Consider the following 22,203-nt stretch of genomic DNA (forward strand, 5'->3'; position numbering starts at 1 on the left):
ATACCATGTTCGTGTGTGGTGGTGCGATCGTTTTTGATAGTTCAAGTATAGATTATACAGGATGAAATAATTAAGGTATTTATAAGGGGATATAACTAAGCCTAATTTTAGGTTAGGCCAAAGAAATACTTAAAGAGCTATAGAACGGGGGGGGTAATGATTGTGTTTGTTATATATTTAGGGTATATAATTAAGGAAGTTAGTACTTTGTTTGGTTAATAAACTTATATAATTTAGGTAATTGATGTATTTAATCAAATTATAAGCCTAAGTTTATAATATATTTATTTGAATTGTTGAATGGTTTTGTTTTGATTGGTTTTTGGATAAGCCTAATTTTACTAGTTAGGGGGTTTGGGGGAACAAACGCAAAATACCCCGGGGGGAAACGATGGAATGATTGATGAAAGAGAAAATATTATGTACTAGTACAGTATATGCAATCCCTTGTTTCAAAGTTTAAGTGAATGATCTGAATTTTTAAATACAAGAGAAAATGTACCAACTTGATTATCATTGACGCTCTGCACTCTGAAATGCGGAGGAAAGGCTACCAAAAAAAAAAACCCCAGGCACTTTAGAGAGAACGCTCGGCTGATGGGATCATGGGTAATCGCCATTAACACATTTCAATCGGAGCACGTATTCACGGGGTGACGCGATAATTGGTGAGATGTTCCTGAGATGATTCTACACCCCAGGCACCGTAGAGAGAACGCCCGGCTGATGGGATCATGGGTAATAAGTGGGTAAAGTGCGCAGTGTGTGTTAAACGCATTTTGGGTTGGGGATACTTGTGAGAAATGTACCTGAGATTTCTCAGACAGGTATAAGATGATATGCTATTAAGATATTTCTAGATTTTTGGAAATGCAATAATATTTATTTTTAAAATCTTATATTAGAGTATAATTAGGTAGGGTGATTTCACTGTTATTTATATTAAGAAATATAGTTGTAATATAAACTTGAAAGTTATGTCGAAAAAGATGGGTGTGTCATTAACAAGGAAATAGTTCGTTGTATATGACTTTTTTAATAGGTTTCTTGGGTAATATCAATTAATGTTCGAAAAAAATGAGTGTCCTAATACATACATAATATGTATTAGTACATAAACATGCTTAAAAGCGAGAAAAACTCGAGATCATTATAAGGCATAATGTTCTAGAGTTTAGGTTGGAGTGTGTTTTACTAAATAAAAGCCCCTGAAATTAGGGCAGGTTTAATGGAGAGGAGGAGGAGTGGGGTGATGTGAAGGAATAGAAGGAGGTGTTCTCGTGAGTGAGTTGGAATAATAAGGGATTTGGGTGGGATTGGCCTTTTGGGTGATGAGAAATATTGATAAGGAGTAAGTGGCGGTGATGAGAACTCCGGTGCCTGTAAAGATTAGGGTTCATGGACATCATTTAAATAGTGATATAATAATAGTTAGTTCTGCTATAAGATTAAGAGTTGGGGGGAGGGCCAGGTTAAGAAGGCATGAAAGAAGTCATCATGTAGATATAAGTGGAAGGATAATTTGTAACCCTCGAGTTAATAGTATAGTTCGACTATGGACTCGTTCATAGTTTGTGTTAGCTAAGCAGAATAATATGGAAGAGGTAAAACCGTGGGCAATTATTAATATGATTGCGCCAGTGATGCTTCATTGAGTTTGAATTAAGATGCTTGCGATGACTAAGCCTATATGGCTCACTGATGAGTAGGCGATTAAGGATTTAAGGTCTATTTGACAGAGGCAAATTGAGCTTGTTATAATGATGCCCCAGATTGCTAAAATAATAAAAGGGTAAGCTATTTGGTAGGGAAGAGGTTTGAGAAGGGGGAGAATACGAATTATGCCATAGCCTCCTAGTTTGAGGAGAATGGCGGCAAGAACTATTGACCCTGCGATAGGGGCTTCTACATGTGCTTTAGGAAGTCAAAGGTGGTGTAGGATGGTTATGGATGATAAGCGGTCTGTTGCATGTGTGCGGGTGGTAGCAACTAGAAGAGCAATCCCTATAGCTGCTTCACATGCTCAATCAATCAATCAATCAATTTTTTTATATAGCGCCAAATCACAACAAACAGTTGCCCCAAGGCGCTTTATATTGTAAGGCAAGGCCATACAATAATTATGTAAAACCCCAACGGTCAAAACGACCCCCTGTGAGCAAGCACTTGGCTACAGTGGGAAGGAAAAACTCCCTTTTAACAGGAAGAAACCTCCAGCAGAACCAGGCTCAGGGAGGGGCAGTCTTCTGCTGGGACTGGTTGGGGCTGAGGGAGAGAACCAGGAAAAAGACATGCTGTGGAGGGGAGCAGAGATTGATCACTAATGATTAAATGCAGAGTGGTGCATACAGAGCAAAAAGAGAAAGAAACAGTGCATCATGGGAACCCCCCAGCAGTCTACGTCTATAGCAGCATAACTAAGGGATGGTTCAGGGTCACCTGATCCAGCCCTAACTATAAGCTTTAGCAAAAAGGAAAGTTTTAAGCCTAATCTTAAAAGTAGAGAGGGTGTCTGTCTCCCTGATCTGAATTGGGAGCTGGTTCCACAGGAGAGGAGCCTGAAAGCTGAAGGCTCTGCCTCTCATTCTACTCTTACAAACCCTAGGAACTACAAGTAAGCCTGCAGTCTGAGAGCGAAGCGCTCTATTGGGGTGATATGGTACTACGAGGTCCCTAAGATAAGATGGGACCTGATTATTCAAAACCTTATAAGTAAGAAGAAGAATTTTAAATTCTATTCTAGAATTAACAGGAAGCCAATGAAGAGAGGCCAATATGGGTGAGATATGCTCTCTCCTTCTAGTCCCCGTCAGTACTCTAGCTGCAGCATTTTGAATTAACTGAAGGCTTTTTAGGGAACTTTTAGGACAACCTGATAATAATGAATTACAATAGTCCAGCCTAGAGGAAATAAATGCATGAATTAGTTTTTCAGCATCACTCTGAGACAAGACCTTTCTGATTTTAGAGATATTGCGTAAATGCAAAAAAGCAGTCCTACATATTTGTTTAATATGCGCTTTGAATGACATATCCTGATCAAAAATGACTCCAAGATTTCTCACAGTATTACTAGAGGTCAGGGTAATGCCATCCAGAGTAAGGATCTGGTTAGACACCATGTTTCTAAGATTTGTGGGGCCAAGTACAATAACTTCAGTTTTATCAGAGTTTAAAAGCAAGAAATTAGAGGTCATCCATGTCTTTATGTCTGTAAGACAATCCTGCAGTTTAGCTAATTGGTGTGTGTCCTCTGGCTTCATGGATAGATAAAGCTGGGTATCATCTGCGTAACAATGAAAATTTAAGCAATACCGTCTAATAATACTGCCTAAGGGAAGCATGTATAAAGTGAATAAAATTGGTCCTAGCACAGAACCTTGTGGAACTCCATAATTAACTTTAGTCTGTGAAGAAGATTCCCCATTTACATGAACAAATTGTAATCTATTAGACAAATATGATTCAAACCACCGCAGCGCAGTGCCTTTAATACCTATGGCATGCTCTAATCTCTGTAATAAAATTTTATGGTCAACAGTATCAAAAGCAGCACTGAGGTCTAACAGAACAAGCACAGAGATGAGTCCACTGTCCGAGGCCATAAGAAGATCATTTGTAACCTTCACTAATGCTGTTTCTGTACTATGATGAATTCTAAAACCTGACTGAAACTCTTCAAATAGACCATTCCTCTGCAGATGATCAGTTAGCTGTTTTACAACTACCCTTTCAAGAATTTTTGAGAGAAAAGGAAGGTTGGAGATTGGCCTATAATTAGCTAAGATAGCTGGGTCAAGTGATGGCTTTTTAAGTAATGGTTTAATTACTGCCACCTTAAAAGCCTGTGGTACACAGCCAACTAACAAAGATAGATTGATCATATTTAAGATCGAAGCATTAAATAATGGTAGGGCTTCCTTGAGCAGCCTGGTAGGAATGGGGTCTAATAAACATGTTGATGGTTTGGATGAAGTAACTAATGAAAATAACTCAGACAGAACAATCGGAGAGAAAGAGTCTAACCAAATACCGGCATCACTGAAAGCAGCCAAAGATAACGATACGTCTTTGGGATGGTTATGAGTAATTTTTTCTCTAATAGTTAAAATTTTGTTAGCAAAGAAAGTCATGAAGTCATTACTAGTTAAAGTTAATGGAATACTCAGCTCAATAGAGCTCTGACTCTTTGTCAGCCTGGCTACAGTGCTGAAAAGAAACCTGGGGTTGTTCTTATTTTCTTCAATTAGTGATGAGTAGAAAGATGTCCTAGCTTTACGGAGGGCTTTTTTATAGAGCAACAGACTCTTTTTCCAGACTAAGTGAAGATCTTCTAAATTAGTGAGACGCCATTTCCTCTCCAACTTACGGGTTATCTGCTTTAAGCTACGAGTTTGTGAGTTATACCACCGAGTCAGGCACTTCTGATTTAAAGCTCTCTTTTTCAGAGGAGCTACAGCATCCAAAGTTGTCTTCAATGAGGATGTAAAACTGTTGACGAGATACTCTATCTCACTTACAGAGTTTAGGTAGCTACTCTGCACTGTGTTGGTATATGGCATTAGAGAACATAAAGAAGGAATCATATCCTTAAACCTAGTTACAGCGCTTTCTGAAAGACTTCTAGTGTAATGAAACTTATTCCCCACTGCTGGGTAGTCCATCAGAGTAAATGTAAATGTTATTAAGAAATGATCAGACAGAAGGGAGTTTTCAGGGAATACTGTTAAGTCTTCAATTTCCATACCATAAGTTAGAACAAGATCTAAGATATGATTAAAGTGGTGGGTGGACTCATTTACTTTTTGAGCAAAGCCAATAGAGTCTATCAATAGATTAAATGCAGTGTTGAGGCTGTCATTCTCAGAATCTGTGTGGATGTTAAAATCGCCCACTATAATTATCTTATCTGAGCTAAGCACTAAGTCAGACAAAAGGTCTGAAAATTCACAGAGAAACTCACAGTAACGACCAGGTGGACGATAGATAATAACAAATAAAACTGGTTTTTGGGACTTCCAATTTGGATGGACAAGACTAAGAGTCAAGCTTTCAAATGAATTAAAGCTCTGTCTGGGTTTTTGATTAATTAATAAGCTGGAATAGAAGATTGCTGCTAATCCTCCGCCCCGGCCCGTGCTACGAGCATTCTGACAGTTAGTGTGACTCGGGGGTGTTGACTCATTTAAACTAACATATTCATCCTGCTGTAACTGTTTCTGTAAGGCAGAATAAATCAATATGTTGATCAATTATTATATCATTTACCAACAGGGACTTAGAAGAGAGAGACCTAATGTTTAATAGACCACATTTAACTGTTTTAGTCTGTGGTGCAGTTGAAGGTGCTATATTATTTTTTCTTTTTGAATTTTTATGCTTAAATAGATTTTTGCTGGTTATTGGTAGTCTGGGAGCAGGCACCGTCTCTACGGGGATGGGGTAATGAGGGGATGGCAGGGGGAGAGAAGCTGCAGAGAGGTGTGTAAGACTACAACTCTGCTTCCTGGTCCCAACCCTGGATAGTCACGGTTTGGAGGATTTAAGAAAATTGGCCAGATTTCTAGAAATGAGAGCTGCTCCATCCAAAGTGGGATGGATGCCGTCTCTCCTAACAAGACCAGGTTTTCCCCAGAAGCTTTGCCAATTATCTATGAAGCCCACCTCATTCTTTGGACACCACTCAGACAGCCAGCAATTCAAGGAGAACATGCGGCTAAACATGTCACTCCCGGTCTGATTGGGGAGGGGCCCAGAGAAAACTACAGAGTCCGACATTGTTTTTGCAAAGTTACACACCGATTTAATGTTAATTTTAGTGACCTCCGATTGGCGTAACCGGGTGTCATTACTGCCGACGTGAATTACAATCTTACCAAATTTACGCTTAGCCTTAGCCAGCAGTTTCAAATTTCCTTCAATGTCGCCTGCTCTGGCCCCCGGAAGACAATTGACTATGGTTGCTGGTGTCGCTAACTTCACATTTCTCAAAACAGAGTCGCCAATAACCAGAGTTTGATCCTCGTCGAGTGGGGAAAAACGGTTAGAGATGTGAACGGGTTGGCGGTGTACACTGGGCTTCTGTTTAGGGCTACGCTTCCTCCTAACAGTCACCCAGTCGGCCTGCTTTCCCGGCTGCTTGGGATCTGCCAGGGGGTAACTAACGCCGGCTAAGCTGCCTTGGTCCGCACCGACTACAGGGGCCTGGCTAGCTGTAGAATTTTCCACGGTGCGGAGCCGAGTCTCCAATTCGCCCAGCCTGGCCTCCAAAGCTACGAATAAGCTACACTTATTACAAGTACCGTTACTGCTAAAGGAGGCCAAGGAATAACTAAACATTTCACACCCAGAGCAGAAAAGTGCGGGAGAGACAGGAGAAGCCGCCATGCTAAATCGGCTAAGAGCTAGTAGCTACGCTAAGCTAGCAGATTCCTAAAAACACGCAAAGTGAATAATGTGTAAATAATTTAGAGGTGATTCAGCAGAAGGAGTGCTTTAGTTAAGGCACGTGAAGATTACACTGGGAAACAAATCGTAATCTAGATAACTAGATCAATCTAACTGCACAGATTAAACAGCTAACAGATACAGAAAAACACCGCTGTGCTCCGGAACAGGAAGTGATACAATACCGCAGTGAGAGCCAACCACCAGTAGAGGCAAGCAAGAGCAAGTTAATTATGCCATTAATCAGGGGTTTGGGTTAAGTTGAGGCATTGCTTAGGCTCCTTTAACAGTGGAATATCCGGATAAAATGCTGAAACTGACTTCTTCTGAAACTTCTCTGTTCTCTCACAACCGACTGTTTCAGCAGCTGTCCGAGTGGCTGGTCTCAGACGATCTTGGAGGTGAACATGCTGGATGTGGAGGTCCTGGGCTGGTGTGGTTACACGTGGTCTGCGGTTGTGAGGCTGGTTGGATGTATTGCCAAATTATCTGAAACACCTTTGGAGACGGCTTATGGTAGAGAAATGAACATTCAATACACGGGCAACAGCTCTGGTTGACATTCCTGCTGTCAGCATGCCAATTGCACGCTCCCTCAAATCTTGCGACATCTGTGGCATTGTGCTGTGTGATAAAACTGCACCTTTCAGAGTGGCCTTTTATTGTGGGCAGTCTAAGGCACACCTGTGCACTAATCATGGTGTCTAATCAGCATCTTGATATGGCACACCTGTGAGGTGGGATGGATTATCTCAGCAAAGGAGAAGTGCTCACTATCACAGATTTAGACTGGTTTGTGAACAATATTTGAGGGAAATGGTGATATTGTGTATGTGGAAAAAGTTTTAGATCTTTGAGTTCATCTCATACAAAATGGGAGCAAAACCAAAAGTGTTGCGTTTATATTTTTGTTGAGTGTATGTCAGAAAGACAAACCAGGGAGATAAGATTTTTTTTTTATGATGATGATGGTGATAACTTGCTTTATGCATGAGACAACAAATGTTGGCAACTTTTTATTATATTTGTTAACTCTCATGATGAAAAACACTGACATTGATTATATTGCAGATTATTTTGACCTGTACTGTGTAAATCCACTCAAAACAGTAAAAAAAAAAAAAACCTAGGTTAAACCATTACAACTTTATTTTAGATTATATAAACATTTAGAAAATTGACATACATTTTTAATTCCAACACTGCATTTAATAACTCTTAGATAAAATTGGTGAACACTTGTTTTCCCATTTAACTTGCCCCATTTTCTTAGATTTTGTGTTCTCCAGACAGAATTCTGCAGATGTAATTCTTGCGTAACCAAAGGTTATCCTTTCTCTTTCTTCATGAACTTTTGTGGCTTTTTCTCATCTAAGCTCATGAACTGGTGTGTAAAATCTGGACACGATATGCCGTGGAATGTCTGTGCAGAGTTTGTAGACAAAGATGATGATGTGGGACATTTTGACCCAGACAGTTTAATGTGAACTGTTCAGATCCAAAACAAACATGTCTCTTTGATGTGCTCAGCGATGCACCTGTGTCCATAAATGCTTCTATTGTTTCATTTGAACTGATACTAAGAAATATTATTTTTGAGTTCTTTGAATTGTCACTTGCTTTACTGTGTACTTTTTGGGACAAAATGTAAAGTTGTGTGAAAAGACTGGGTTGGAAGAACTGACCTGACCCAAGAAAAAAAATTAATTTTTTGGATGGGTAAATAGACCTGAAAATGCACCGGAATGCATCTGAGATTTTCATATTTTTATGGGGGAGAATCCCCAGACCCCCCCACCCCCCACAAGGGGTTTTGGTCCTTGCCAGAAATTTCTGCAGAGAAAGCATTTGACTGAGTTGAATAGGGGTATCGAAGTTCTGGACAGATTTGGATTTGCCAAGTCATTCACTTCTTGGGTTAAAATTTTATATGCATGGATGGATGGATGAGATTTATTGTCATTGTCATTACAAGTGCAACAGCAACGAGATTACGTCCACACTCACATTCCCACAGACAAGATACAGCAATTAATGCACAATTATTACTTGTTTACCGTAATAATGGCACACGTCCGAATTAAAAACAACACATATACATTTGACATTGTTTATGTGCACTAAACTTGAAACAGTCCATTTTCCGAATTGAGGCGATGTGAGTGTGGGGGGGCCGCAGCAACATGTAGTTGTGCCACCACCAGCTTGGGGGGGAACGGGGAGCTACAGCGGCTAAAACTGCGTGGCACCCCAGAGGGGGAAGGGAGTGGCGCGAGCTGGGGCTGGGATGGGGTGGTGTATGGGGACAGGAGGGGGGAGTGGAAGCATGGTTTTAGTCTCTGTCAATGTGTGAGTGGCAAATGAATCAGTTTCTGTCCGTGTGTGCTGGAGTTGCAGAAGATAAGAGAGAAGGCAGCCGAATAGTTCCCCAAGGCCGTAGAAATTCTTCTGGAGGAAAACAACGGGGCGTTTTTGTCCTTCAGAGGCTGATAAACCTGCCATGTTTATGGTTGAGCAGTGAATAACACCTTTACAGCTCACATGAACAACCAGATCCAATTATGAATATTCTCTGGTCTCCGACATCTTCCTTTGCAAAGCGTACATTTGCATATCTAACATCTATGATTTTGACCAATAACTCATACTCTAAACCATTTTTTCTGCAACGTGGGACCCGTCAGGGGTGCCCACTTAGCCCCCTACTCTTTGTTTTGGCTATTGAACCGTTGGCTATAGCAGTGAGATCCAATAACTTAATTAAAGGCATCACAAAATGTAATATTGAACATGAATTATTTCTCTATGCAGATGACCTTCTGCTGTTTGCTTCTCAGGTAATATCCACTATACCTCACATTTTAACACTCCTCAGCCAGTTTGGGGGAATTTCCGGGTACAAACTAAATTTAAGTAAGAGTGAGCTGTTGCCGCTGATCCTAAATGGTTTAGAGCTTACCACTATTAATTTTCCTTTTAATATTGCTACACATGGTTTAGTTTATCTGGGTATCACCATAACAAAGACTTAGAAAGACTTCTACAAAAACAATTTTAGTAAATTATTGGTTGAGGTTCAGCGTGACTTATCTCAGTGGTCAACTCTTCCTCTCATTGATGGGAAGAGTCAATGCAATAAAAATGTCCGTTATCCCTAAATTTCTTTACTTTTTCCAGTGTCTCCCCTTTTTTTTTTTTTTTTTTACCAGCCATGTATTTTAAGAAATTGGACTCAGCCATCTCACCCTACATTTGGAACAGCAAAAAAAAAAAAAAAACACTTAAAAAAGGGGGAGCTTAAAGTCTAAGCAGGAGGGTGGGCCGGCACGACCCAGTTTTCATTTCTACTATTAGGCGTGCAACTTTGCAACTTGTTCTGTTTGTCTTACTGCTGTTGTCTGTATTACAACTTTAGTGACGCTGGCCCCACCTGGCAAAAGATGTAAAAAACACTTTTGTAGTCCTGGGTCTCCATCCTCCTTGATTGGTGCATCAGTACTCCTGTCCTTTAATTCCACAAGTATCAATCCCATATTTATAATTCTTTGAAAATCTGTTCACAGTTCAGAAAATATTTTGGACTGCAGCAGATGAGCCTCTCCAGTCCAATCTTTTCCAATATCCTGTTCCCTCCATCATTGCAGGATGCTACATTTAGATTTAGATTTACATTGCTACATTTAGCATGTGGCAATGTAAGGGTTTAAAATATTTCAAAGATTTCTTTATTGAGCGCACATTTGCTTCTTTTGCAAAAGTGTCTGAAAAGTATGGCCTGCCAGCTTCTCATTTCTTTAGATATTTACAGGTAAGACACTTTATTCAGTTGTCCTCCTCTGGGTTTCCAGTTAAGCCTCCTTGAAATGTTATTGATGAGCTCATGTACTTTGACCCAACCAGAAACAAAGCCAGTTCTGTCATGCTCAATCTAATCTTTCATATAAATTTACCCTCCTCTCTCACAATTAAACAATCTTGGGAGTTGGATCTTCAAAATACATTTAATGAGGCAGTATGGGCTGATGTTTTGAGGAACATTCATTCATCTTCAGTCTGCTCCAGATATTCTCTTATTCAATTTAAAGTGGTTCACCAGACCCACCTACACAAATCCAAACTTTCCAAAATGTATCCTCAAATTGACCCAATGTGTGATAGGTGTAAATCAGGGGAAGCCACTCTGATACATATGTTTTGGAGTTGTCCGAAAATCCAAATTTTTTGGAAGAATGTTTGTGAAGCACTTACTACTGTGCTCGCAACTAAAGTAACCCCACATCCCTTACTTTTGGGGTCACCCTTGAAGGTTTGGGTTTATCAAGTGGAGGTCGTAGAGTTATTGCTTTTTCAACTCTCTTGGCTCATCGTCTCATCCTCTTAAAATGGAAGGAAGCTGTCCCACCCACCATATCACACTGGATAAAAGATGTCTAATTTAAAACTCAAAAAAATCAGGTGTGTGATGAAGGGTGCTGAAAAGAAATTTTATGAACTTTGTAAGTCACATTTGATATTTTTTGACCAACCATCGACACAGGTTTGTGACTAGTTTTTGTTTAATACCGTTTTTAGTTATTTTATTGATTTTGGTTGGTTATGTGCATTTATTTCTTGTTTCTACTCTTTATTTTTATAACTATGTGCCTTTGCTTCCTGTGTTCAGTATTTGTCAATAAATGTGTGTGTAAATTGTGATGTCACACTGGCGCGCCTCACCTTTTTAACGTCGGTGTGTGTGTGCTGTTCTGCTGTGTCGCTCCCACAAACATTTTTCCAGTTAATCAGTTTAATAGTGTACTGAATAAACTGTCCATGTGTGTCATTTCCAGTCATCTGTAGTATAATTTCTTTCCTGTGTTGATGTTGTCTGATGTGATGTCATGGGGAATCCCTGCTCAAAGAGCCTATTTACATGAAATTGCATATTTAAATAGGGTGCTGTCAAGCTACGTATACAATATAGCTATATAAATCGTATTTTGATGTACATTCTGTCCAACTGAATATTTCTTGTGCTGAAGTACAGCTTACAACCAAACAAATGTTTGGTGAATAAATCTGCCAACTAACTCAGGTTTGGATCAGTCTTGAATCAGTTTTATCTAGAATCTTGCAGTAAAACAAATATCCTGATCGTATTTCACGATTATAGTTGTTAAAGTAACAAACTAGAAAGTTTGGCTCAAACTCACCAACAATGTCCCTGCTTGCTCCCACTGCACTGAATGGATGTCGTCACACCTGCTCACTGTTACCTATCAGTGCAGAGTGAACATTCCAGACCAAACTCCTGTACAATGCTTCCATCTAGCGACCATTTAGGGACACTACACTAGAGGTGAAACAGGAACAGATGGAGATTAATTTCTTCTTCTTTGGTTTTGCCACAGCAGGTGTGGCCAGGGAGGAGTTTGGTTCCACACTCAGTTCGCTCAAAAACGCTCAAAAAGTTATCGGACTGAAAGTTATCTGAACTAAATTTATTGAAAGATAATTGGTCCGATGATGGTTTTAAAACTTAACTGAACAGCGAATCCGCTAGTAAAAACATTAGCTTCGATAATTATCTGTTATCAGATTCTCTGAACTGTGCCCATCACTGTCTAACAGTAGCAGTACTGTGGAGGTATTGGAGTCCGTTGCAAACAGAACATCATTCACCACTTTAGTAAGTGCTGTCTCTGTGGAGTGGTGCATTCTAAATACTCATTGGAGTGGCTCAAATAGGTTATTTTCAGCAAGATAATCCACAAGGTCCGGTGCAAACTCTTCATCAAGAATTTTAGAGCAAAAAGATAGATTCACTTAATGGTCTGTAATTTTTCAGTAAAGACTAAAACGGATTAGGTTTATTAAGAATAGGTGTGATCACTGCAGATTTAAACATGTAGGAACAGAACCTGAGGTTTGTCACATGCTAATAGTTGTCAGCATATCCCACAGATCGTTAAACTGTTTAGTTTGTTTAGGTTAAACAGATACTTTGTGCTTTGAGTTCATGAGTTACAACAGTGTACCCAGTGAAATTGCATTGAAATTGGTAAGTCTCTGCAAGATGTTTTATGTATTTCGACGTGAGGACAGCAAGCAGAGACTTGCGCCTCACGGAGCAATGTTGCTAGTTCACATCCTTCAAAATACGGTACGTGAAGTCCAGGAGCAGAGATTACAACAGCAGTGGCTGTGGGCGGACACGCCCCGCTGTTCGTTCAGCGCTCAGACCAATGTGTCACTCTGTGTCATGTGGTCATTCATTTTCTTTATGTAATTGTGAATGTGGGTATTGTCATAATTATTCATATAACTGTCCTGGTGGTGGTTTCTGTGTTTGTAATATGTGTGCTGAGCTGTCATTGTGCTGTCATCAGCTGACAGGCCCCTCCCTGTGCTGTGTACGCTCAGACCTCGCTGTCCGGCCCCCATGTGATTAGATCTGTACATACATATGAGCATTTTATGCAGGTGTGCACCCCAAATGTGTTTGGGGGGGAGTGAGTGCAAGGCACATATGCACCACACCTCGTGGGGGCACTTAGACAAATTTCACATCCAGCTCAGAAGTGATCGTCTGCAGTGGTGGGCACAGTTCTGCTAATCCGCTAACCGCTAATTATCGAAGATAATGTTTTCATTATCGGATTAGCTTTTCAGATAACTTTGAAAACCATCATCGGACCAATTATCTTCTGATACGTTTTGGTCCGATAATTTTTAGAGCGCAAACATTTTTGCAGACGTAGCTATTTGTTGCGCAGTTCTATCCTCTACAGACAAAGAAGAGCTGGTTCTAGAAGAAACTGCTCTACCCTCTACAGGCAAAGGAGAACTGGTCACAGAAAAGAAAAAAAGCTCATTTCTTTTGACCCCATACTAATACACTGGTAACAGCTCATCCAGAAGCATACAGTTTTAACTTATGGTTAAAATTTTAACCAAACTAATAAGTTATTTAAATTAACATCACGTCTGAAGTTTTATACAGTGAAAATATCAGATATAGGTTTTAGTGTGGACATGGTGTGTGTGCAGAGAGAGAGAGACAGAGTCTAAAACCCGGAAATCACATTCTATAATTTTTTTTTGTAATTTATTTGTATGTTACTGCTGCAAATAAGTATTTGATCACCTACCAACCGGCAAGAATTCTGTCTCTCACAGACCTGTTAATTTTTCTTTAAGAAGCCCTCTTATTCTGCACTCTTTACCTGTATTAATTGCACCTGTTTGAAGTTGTTACCTGTATAAAAGACACCTGTCCACACAGTCAGTCACACTCCAACCTGTCCACCATAGCCAAGACCAAAGAGCTGTCTAAGGACACCAGGGACAAAACTGTAGACCTGCACAAGGCTGGGATGGACTACAGGACAACAGGCAAGCAGCTTGGTAGAAGACAACAACTGTTATGATTATTTATTAGAAAGTGGAAGAAACACAAGATGACTGTCAATCTCCCTCGGTCTGGGATTCCATGCAAGATCTGACTTTGTGGGGTAAGGATGATTCTGAGAAAGCTCAGAACTACACAGGAGGACCTGGTCAGTGACCTGAAGAGAGCTGGGACCACAGTCACAAAGATTACATTAGTAACACATGATGCTGTCATGGTTTAAAATCCTGCAGGGCTCAAGCCAGCACATGTCCAGGCCCGTTTGAAGTTCACCAGTGACCATCTGGATGATCCAGAGGAGGCATGGGAGAAGGTCATGTGGTCAGATGAGACCAGAATAGAGCTTTTTGGAATTAACTCCACTTACCATGTTTAGAGGATGAGAACAACCCCAAGAAAACCATCTCAACCGTGAAGAATGGGGGTGGAAACATCATACTCTGGGGGTGCTCTTCTGCAAAGGGGACAGGACGACTGCACCATATTGAAGGGAGGATGGATGGGGTCATGTATTGCGAGATTTTGACAAACAACCTCCTTCCCTCAGTAAGAGCATTGAAGATGGGTCATGGCTGGGTCTTCCAGCATGACAATGACCCCAAACACAGCCAGGGCAACTAAGGAGGGGTTCCATAAGAAGCATTTCAAGGTCCTGGAGTGGCCTGGCCAGTCTCCAGACCTGAACTCAATAGAAAATCTTTGGAGGGAGCTGAAACTCCAAACCTGAAAGATCTAGAGAAGATCTGTATGGAGGAGTGGACCAAAATCCCTGCTGCAGTGTGTGAAAACCTGGTGAAAAACTACAGGAAACATTTGACCTCTGTAATTACAAACAAAGGCTACTGTACCAAATATTAACATTGATTTTCACAGATGTTCAAATACTTATTTGCAGCAGTAACATACAAATAAATTATTTAAAAAAATCATACATTGTGAATTCCGGATTTTTTTTTTTTTTTTTTTTTTTTTTTTTTTTTTTTAGATTGTCTCTCACAGTGGACATAAACCTAAGATGAAAATTTCAGACCCCTCCATGATTTCTAAGTGGGAGAACTTGCAAAATCGCAGCATGTTCAAATGCTTATTTTCCTCACTGTGTGTATATATATATATATATATATATATATATATATAGTTTAGAATATATTCTCTGGGTTTATAGACGTTGTTACTGTTTGTTTTATGTACAAATGCCGAAAGTCTTTTAATTGTGATTAAAACCGGCATCAAAATGCATAGTACACTGCCATCTACTGGCGACGGGTTATATCAGTGTTATCGACTGCAGGATTTTAAAATTATCTGTTGGTTTCCAAAACCTGAGAGGCCACACGTGGAGATAAAAACAAATCATAGATCTGACAGGCTTAATTGTACAGTGTGTGGTGTCAGCCACACGGTAAAAACAACACACACAAACAGATTTCACACACGAACGTTCCCAGGTTAGACACCTCGCTTTCTGATTGGCTGCATGTCACATTTAGCTCCTCACGTCCTTCTTAACACACCACACACAGCAGGAATATCTGATAAGATTATATTTAGTGTCATCACGATTGTTGGTGCGTCCTTAAGATTGTCGGAAGGGGAAGATCAGGTCTGATATCGGCCTAATTATCTTGGCATGTGAACCAGCTTGATGCTATGACGCCTCACGGAGCGACTGATTGATCTGTTATAACACCGCACCGAGCCGATAACCGATCGGATGTTATGACGCCTCACGGAGCGACTGATTGAACTGTTATGACACCGCACCGAACATGTTTTCACTATTATTTGATTTCTTTGTGTGACTGACATCGTTATTCAGACATTCAAATGGCGATTCCTATCACACACATTACATTTTTTGACTGTTCTTGTTATTGACAGAAACCTTGTCTCCCTAACCAGATAGAGTTGTGATGTCATCACGCATGCGCTTAGGTGCTGTCTAGTGGGATCTTGAAAATTTCTTTTTTTATACAAATGAAAAATTGACATATTTTACAAAAGCACATTTATTTGTAAACACCAACATGGTACATTGATTCACTTGTGTTGGTTTTTACATAGAATGAATAAATCAACCAATCAGTATGAGCGGAGTCTTAGTTTACCCATAATCCCTTTGGTGTGTTAACGTTCAAATCTTCAGAATTAGTGCATTATTTTAAAATTAAGAGATATGTGTTATATATCACTTTGTACATTTTAAGAGTTTACATTAATGTAGTTATTCTGTCCGGAATAATTTTATTTTTAAATCAAAACCAGAATTCAAACCTGCTTTCCATTTCAAGACCTCTGCCTCATGGCTGGACCGCTGTATCCTGTCAGGGTAAATGACGCTTTCCTACAGCAGGGGGCAGCGTGCACAAAGACAGAAGCGCTGCACATTGGCTTTTTGGGTTTGTAATCACCTTTGGTTCTGTTAGAAGCTTTGGTGGTGTTTAGACTCAAAATCAGCTTCTTAGTAGCTGAGATGGTTTAGCGTTAAAAAGATAACTTTTCTGTTAGCTGATTACCAGTTATCGAAGCTAACTTTTTGGTTAGCTGTGCCCACCACTGATTATCTGCTGGCTGTTATCGTGCTAATAGCGCGAATGGCCACACATTTTCTAAGTGCCAAGCGAGCAGTTTTAGATGTTTGTGTGTATCACGTGGAATTTGGCAACACCTGCCGCGAATGGGATTGAATGGGCTCTCAACATAAACGGAGATTGGGAGGAGAGAGTCGCCGTCTTTTAGGTTTCTGGGAGTCCACAAGAAGAAGGTTCAAGAAGATCTCTCCTATGAGCTGTACTCACAAATATGTGCAATGTGATATTCTCGCTGCCTTAACTAGAATGTATATTTATTTGTTTTAAAGAGCTTGTACATATCTTCACTTATTTGTACACTCACATTTTAAATTGGTCTGCTAAGTTAGTTATTTGAGTCATAGGCGATGGCTTCTTTATATGTTTTCTTATTCTCTGCCCCTAATCTCATTGTATGTGTACAATAACAAAGCTTCCTGTCTTATTCTAATCAGTCTTTTTCACTTTACTGGACTGTTTTATCAGCACAGGGTTTCATATCTGCAGATCCCGATTTTACTTTATAGGATTTCAGATGTTTTTCCGACATAGTTGTACATCATTACTGATGTGCCTTTCCATGGCATCAGTTCATCAATGGAATAAATTCAAGCAGTAGCTCACTCATGTCTGCTGCTTTGGCTTTATCTTAATTAGTGTTTTGCTACGTTTTTGTCATGAATTTCGTTTCTTCCTTGCAGATATGCAGCATCTGTTGGTGATTAAAGAAGAACGCCTCTCTGAAGAGAAACTCTGGACCAGTCAGGAGGGGCAGCAGTTTCAGCGACTGGACGACACTGATGCCAAAAAGGTTCCTTTCACTGTCGTCTCTGTGAAGACTGAAAGCGATGAAAAAAAACCACAGACATCACTGGATCATCAAAACCAAACTCAGGAGAGCACAGAGGGTGAGGCTCTGACCAGCAGCTCAACTGCACAGAGCGCACTGACAGCACAAGCTGACAGAGAAGACTGTGGAGGATCACAAGCAGTTGCCAGCTTACAACCAGATACCAGTGGCAGGAGTTCAGACAGTCCTGAAACTGAGACTGATGACAGTTATGAATGGAAGCACACCAGAGAACTTTATTCAGGTTTAAACAATCTGAAAAACAGTGATATCTCTGCTAGTGATAGCAGACCCAGCATTACTAGGAAACAATTAACTTGTTCTGAATGTGGAAACCTCTTGAAGGAACACAGAAGTACTCAAACAAATGAGAAACTGTGTAGCTGCTCTGAGTGTAGCAAAAACTGGAACCAAATGGAAAACCTTGACAGAGACCCAAGTCATGCAGGAGAGAAACAATTTGCCTGTTCAGTGTGTGGTAAAAGGTTTAGACTGAGGGGTAATCTGAATGTGCACATGAGAATTCACACGGGAGAGAAACCTTTTGGCTGTTCAGAGTGTGGTAAAAGATTTAGACTGAAGGACAATCTGAATGTACACATAAGAATTCACACGGGAGAGAAACCATTTGGTTGCTCTGTGTGTGGTGAACACTTTGGAGAAAAGAGCACCCTGAACAAACACATGAGAATTCATACAGGAGAAAAACCATTTGCATGTTCTGTGTGTGATAAGCAGTTTGGACAAAAGGGCATTCTGAATAGACATATGAGAGTTCATACAGGAAAGAAGCCATTTGTCTGTTTAGATTGTGGCAAAAGATTTGGACAAAAGGGCAATCTGAATGTACACACGAGAATTCATGCTGGGGAGAAACCGTTTGGCTGTTCTGATTGTGGCAAAAGATTTATGTTAAAGAGCACTCTGAAAAAACACATGGTTATCCATACAGGAGAGAAACCATTTTCCTGTTCGGAATGTGGGAAAAGATTTGTTCAAAAGAGCAGTCTGAATGCACACATGAAAAGTCATTCCTTCAGTAAACCGTTTGGCTGTTCCAACTGTGACAAAAGGTTTATGCATAGGAGCAGTTTGAGCAAACACTTGATAATCCATACAGACAGGAAACCATTTGGCTGCTCTGAGTGTGACAAAAGATTTGGACAAGAAGGCAATCTGAATGTGCACATGAGAAGTCATGCAGGAGAAAAACCATTTGGCTGTTCAGAGTGTGGTAAAAGATTTGGACAAAAGTGCAATCTGAAAGTACACATGAGGATTCATGCAAGAGAGAAACCATTTGGCTGTTCAGAGTGTGGTGAAAGATTTGGTGAGAAAAGCACTCTGAGTACACACATGAGAATTCATATCGCAAACAAATCGCTGACTCTTTGACCTGTGTGTAATATTGAATCACATGTGCCCAATGGGAGTGGCTCCCACTCATGGCAGGATGAGATAACTGCCCTTTTTGGTGTTCAGAAAGGTGGGATTGGGGGATTGAGTTCATTTAGTGTGCCACTGTCAGTGACTTATGTATTTACGTTAATTGCCACCCCCCTTTTTGAAAAGGGTTTTACAATTCCAGTGAAGCTGAGACATTGTGTGAAATGTAAATAAAAACCATATACAATGATTTACAAATCCTCTTCAACCTATATTCAATTGAATACACCACAAAGTTATTTCATGTTCAAACTGATAGACTTTTTAGTTTTTGTGCAAATATTTGCTCATTTTGAAATGGATGCCTGCAACACGTTTCAAAAAAGTTGGGAGAGTTGATGAATGCTTAAAGAACACCTGTTTGGAACATTCCACAGGTGAACAGGTTAATTGGAAACACGTGAGTGTCATGATTGGGTATAAAAGGAGCATCCCCACAAGGCTCAGCCATTCACAAGCAAAGGCGGGATAGACAGTATCGTACCGCGTGGGCTCAGGAACACTTCAGAAAACCATTGTCAGTTAACACGGTTCATCGCTACACCTATGTGGGGGAGGTGTTGTGCTTGAGACCAGAAGATCCTTGGTTCAAATCGACGCCTGAGTGGAAAATCAGTAAGGGCCCTTCGACAAGGTCTTTAATCCCCTATTGCTCCCGGTGTGTAGTGAGCGCGTTGTATCCTCAGAAACAAAGATGGCGCTGCCAACGCAGCTGCCTGTTACTTCAGCTCTGCCCCCTCTTTTCCTACTTTCGCTATTTTTAATACTTTTTAATAGTGCTTATTTGTCTTTATTTGCAGTGGGTGGTACCCTGTGCAAGTGTGCACATGGGAAACCCACTTTTGTTACTCTTGTGATTATTTTTATGCTGCTTTCTGCACTATTTGAGGCAGCGCGGGGAAATCCAGCTCAGGACGTCCCATTGTTTATAGCCGGGATCAGAAGCTTGGACTAAGAGACTCTTTGTACAGTGGGCTGGGTCCCCACTATGCTGAGCACCTGGACATACCTGCAGACAGACGAAGGAGACGGAGAGGCTGCAGGGTGGAAGGATGAAGCGGAGAAGGACTTACATTCCCCATGACCATAGATAGAATGTAAGGTCTCTCTGCAACACGACGGAGGAGCTAGCAGCACTAACCCGTTTCCAGAGGCTGTATAAGGGCTGCAGTCTCATGTGCTTCACGGAGACGTGGTTGGATGAACATGTACCGGACACTGTTATTAATATGGACGGCTTCACACTCATCCGCACGGACAGGATGCTGGCGGAGAGCGGAAAAAAGAGAGGAGGGGAGCTCGCCGTTTATGTGAGTGAGAGATGGTGCAGCGCAGTTCATGTTCACATGAAGGATCAGATCTGCTCTTCGGACATGGAGCTACTCGCGGTGAACATGAGGCCGTACTATCTCCCACAGGAGTTTGGAAGTGTGATTGTGCTCTGCGCGTATATTCCTCCCTCTGGCGCATATATTCCTCCCCGCCTCCTCATCACCGGGGACTTTAACCACACCTCCCTCTCCGCCACCCTCCCCACGTTCACCCAGTCTACCTACTGCAGCGAGTGCTCACCCACCTGGAGACCGGCGGGAGCGCTATGAGAGCCATGTTCTTTGATTTCTCCAGCGCTTTAAACACCATCAGACTGGCGCTGCTGCAGGGGAAGCTGGAGGATGCAGGTGTGGATGGACATCTCGCTGCCTGGACCATCGACTACCTCACTGACCACCCACAGTACGTGCGGCTGTGCGGCTGTCAGTCTGAGGTGGTAAAGTTAAGCACCGGGGCCCCCCAGGGCACCATCCTCTCGCCTTTCCTCTTCACCCTTTACACCTCGTACTTCGCCTACAACACAGACAGCTGCCACCTCCAGAAGTTCACTTTATACATGCTTCCCTTAGGCAGTATTATTAGACGGTATTGCTTAAATTTTCATTGTTACGCAGATGATACCCAGCTTTATCTATCCATGAAGCCAGAGGACACACACAAGTTATTGTACTTGGCCCCACAAATCTTAGAAACATGGTGTCTAACCAGATCCTTACTCTGGATGGCATTACCCTGACCTCTAGTAATACTGTGAGAAATCTTGGAGTCATTTTTGATCAGGATATGTCATTCAAAGCGCATATTAAACAAATATGTAGGACTGCTTTTTTGCATTTACGCAATATCTCTAAAATCAGAAAGGTCTCAGAGTGATGCTTAAAAACTAATTCATGCATTTATTTCCTCTAGGCTGGACTATTGTAATTCATTATTATCAGGTTGTCCTAAAAGTTCCCTGAAAAGCCTTCAGTTAATTCAAAATGCTGCAGCTAGAGTGCTGACGGGGACTAGAAGGAGAGAGCATATCTCACCCATATTGGCCTCTCTTCATTGGCTTCCTGTTAATTCTAGAATAGAATTTAAAATTCTTCTTCTTACTTATAAGGTTTTGAATAATCAGGTCCCATCTTATCTTAGGGACCTCGTAGTACCATATCACCCCAATAGAGCGCTTCGCTCTCAGACTGCAGGCTTACTTGTAGTTCCTAGGGTTTGTAAGAGTAGAATGGGAGGCAGAGCCTTCAGCTTTCAGGCTCCTCTCCTGTGGAACCAGCTCCCAATTCAGATCAGGGAGACAGACACCCTCTCTACTTTTAAGATTAGGCTTAAAACTTTCCTTTTTGCTAAAGTTTATAGTTAGGGCTGGATCAGGTGACCCTGAACCATCCCTTAGTTATGCTGCTATAGACGTAGACTGCTGGGGGGTTCCCATGATGCACTGTTTCTTTCTCTTTTTGCTCTGTATGCATCACTCTGCATTTAATCATTAGTGATCGATCTCTGCTCCCCTCCACAGCATGTCTTTTTCCTGGTTCTCTCCCTCAGCCCCAACCAGTCCCAGCAGAAGACTGCCCCTCCCTGAGCCTGGTTCTGCTGGAGGTTTGTTCCTGTTAAAAGGGAGTTTTTCCTTCCCACTGTAGCCAAGTGCTTGCTCACAGGGGGTCGTTTGACCGTTGGGGTTTTACATAATTATTGTATGGCCTTGCCTTACAATATAAAGCGCCTTGGGGCAACTGTTTGTTGTGATTTGGCGCTATATAAAAAACTGATTGATTGAACTGATTGACTCCGTCATTGTGGGTCGCGTGTCTAAGGGGAACGAGCTGGAGTACTGGTCGGTCATCACAGACTTCGTGGACTGGTGTGAGCGCAACCACTTGTGTCTCAACACCAGTAAGACGAAGGAGGTGGTGATAGACTTCAGAAGGAAACCACCACCTCACCCACCGGTGAACATCCAGGGGGAGGACATAGAGACTGTGGAAGGTCTCAAATACCTAGGTGTTCACCTCAACAGCAAACTGGACTGGACTCATAACACTGACGCCCTGTACAAAAAAGGCCAGAGTCGCCTCCACCTCCTGAGGAGATTGAGATCCTTTGGAGTGAGCAGGCCTCTGCTCAAGACCTTCTACGACTCTGTTGTAGCCTCTGCTCTCCTGTGCTGT

At 41.3% G+C, this 22,203-nt stretch overlaps 1 protein-coding gene and 1 pseudogene across 1 annotated transcript; one reads left to right on the forward strand and one right to left on the reverse strand.

Moving 5' to 3' along the window:
• Nucleotides 1-925: 925 nt before the first annotated feature.
• Nucleotides 926-17,035, reverse strand: LOC117505720 (annotated as a pseudogene).
• Nucleotides 17,036-17,110: 75 nt separating this feature from the next.
• LOC117505721 (gastrula zinc finger protein XlCGF57.1-like) lies at nucleotides 17,111-18,835 on the forward strand. The gene has a single exon (XM_034165272.1). The coding sequence runs from the start codon at nucleotides 17,111-17,113 to the stop codon at nucleotides 18,650-18,652; it is 1,542 nt and encodes a 513-aa protein (XP_034021163.1). The 3' UTR covers nucleotides 18,653-18,835.
• Nucleotides 18,836-22,203: the final 3,368 nt, after the last annotated feature.

The sequence above is a fragment of the Thalassophryne amazonica genome, unplaced genomic scaffold (assembly GCF_902500255.1).
Source record: "Thalassophryne amazonica unplaced genomic scaffold, fThaAma1.1, whole genome shotgun sequence".
NCBI lineage: Eukaryota > Metazoa > Chordata > Actinopteri > Batrachoidiformes > Batrachoididae > Thalassophryne > Thalassophryne amazonica.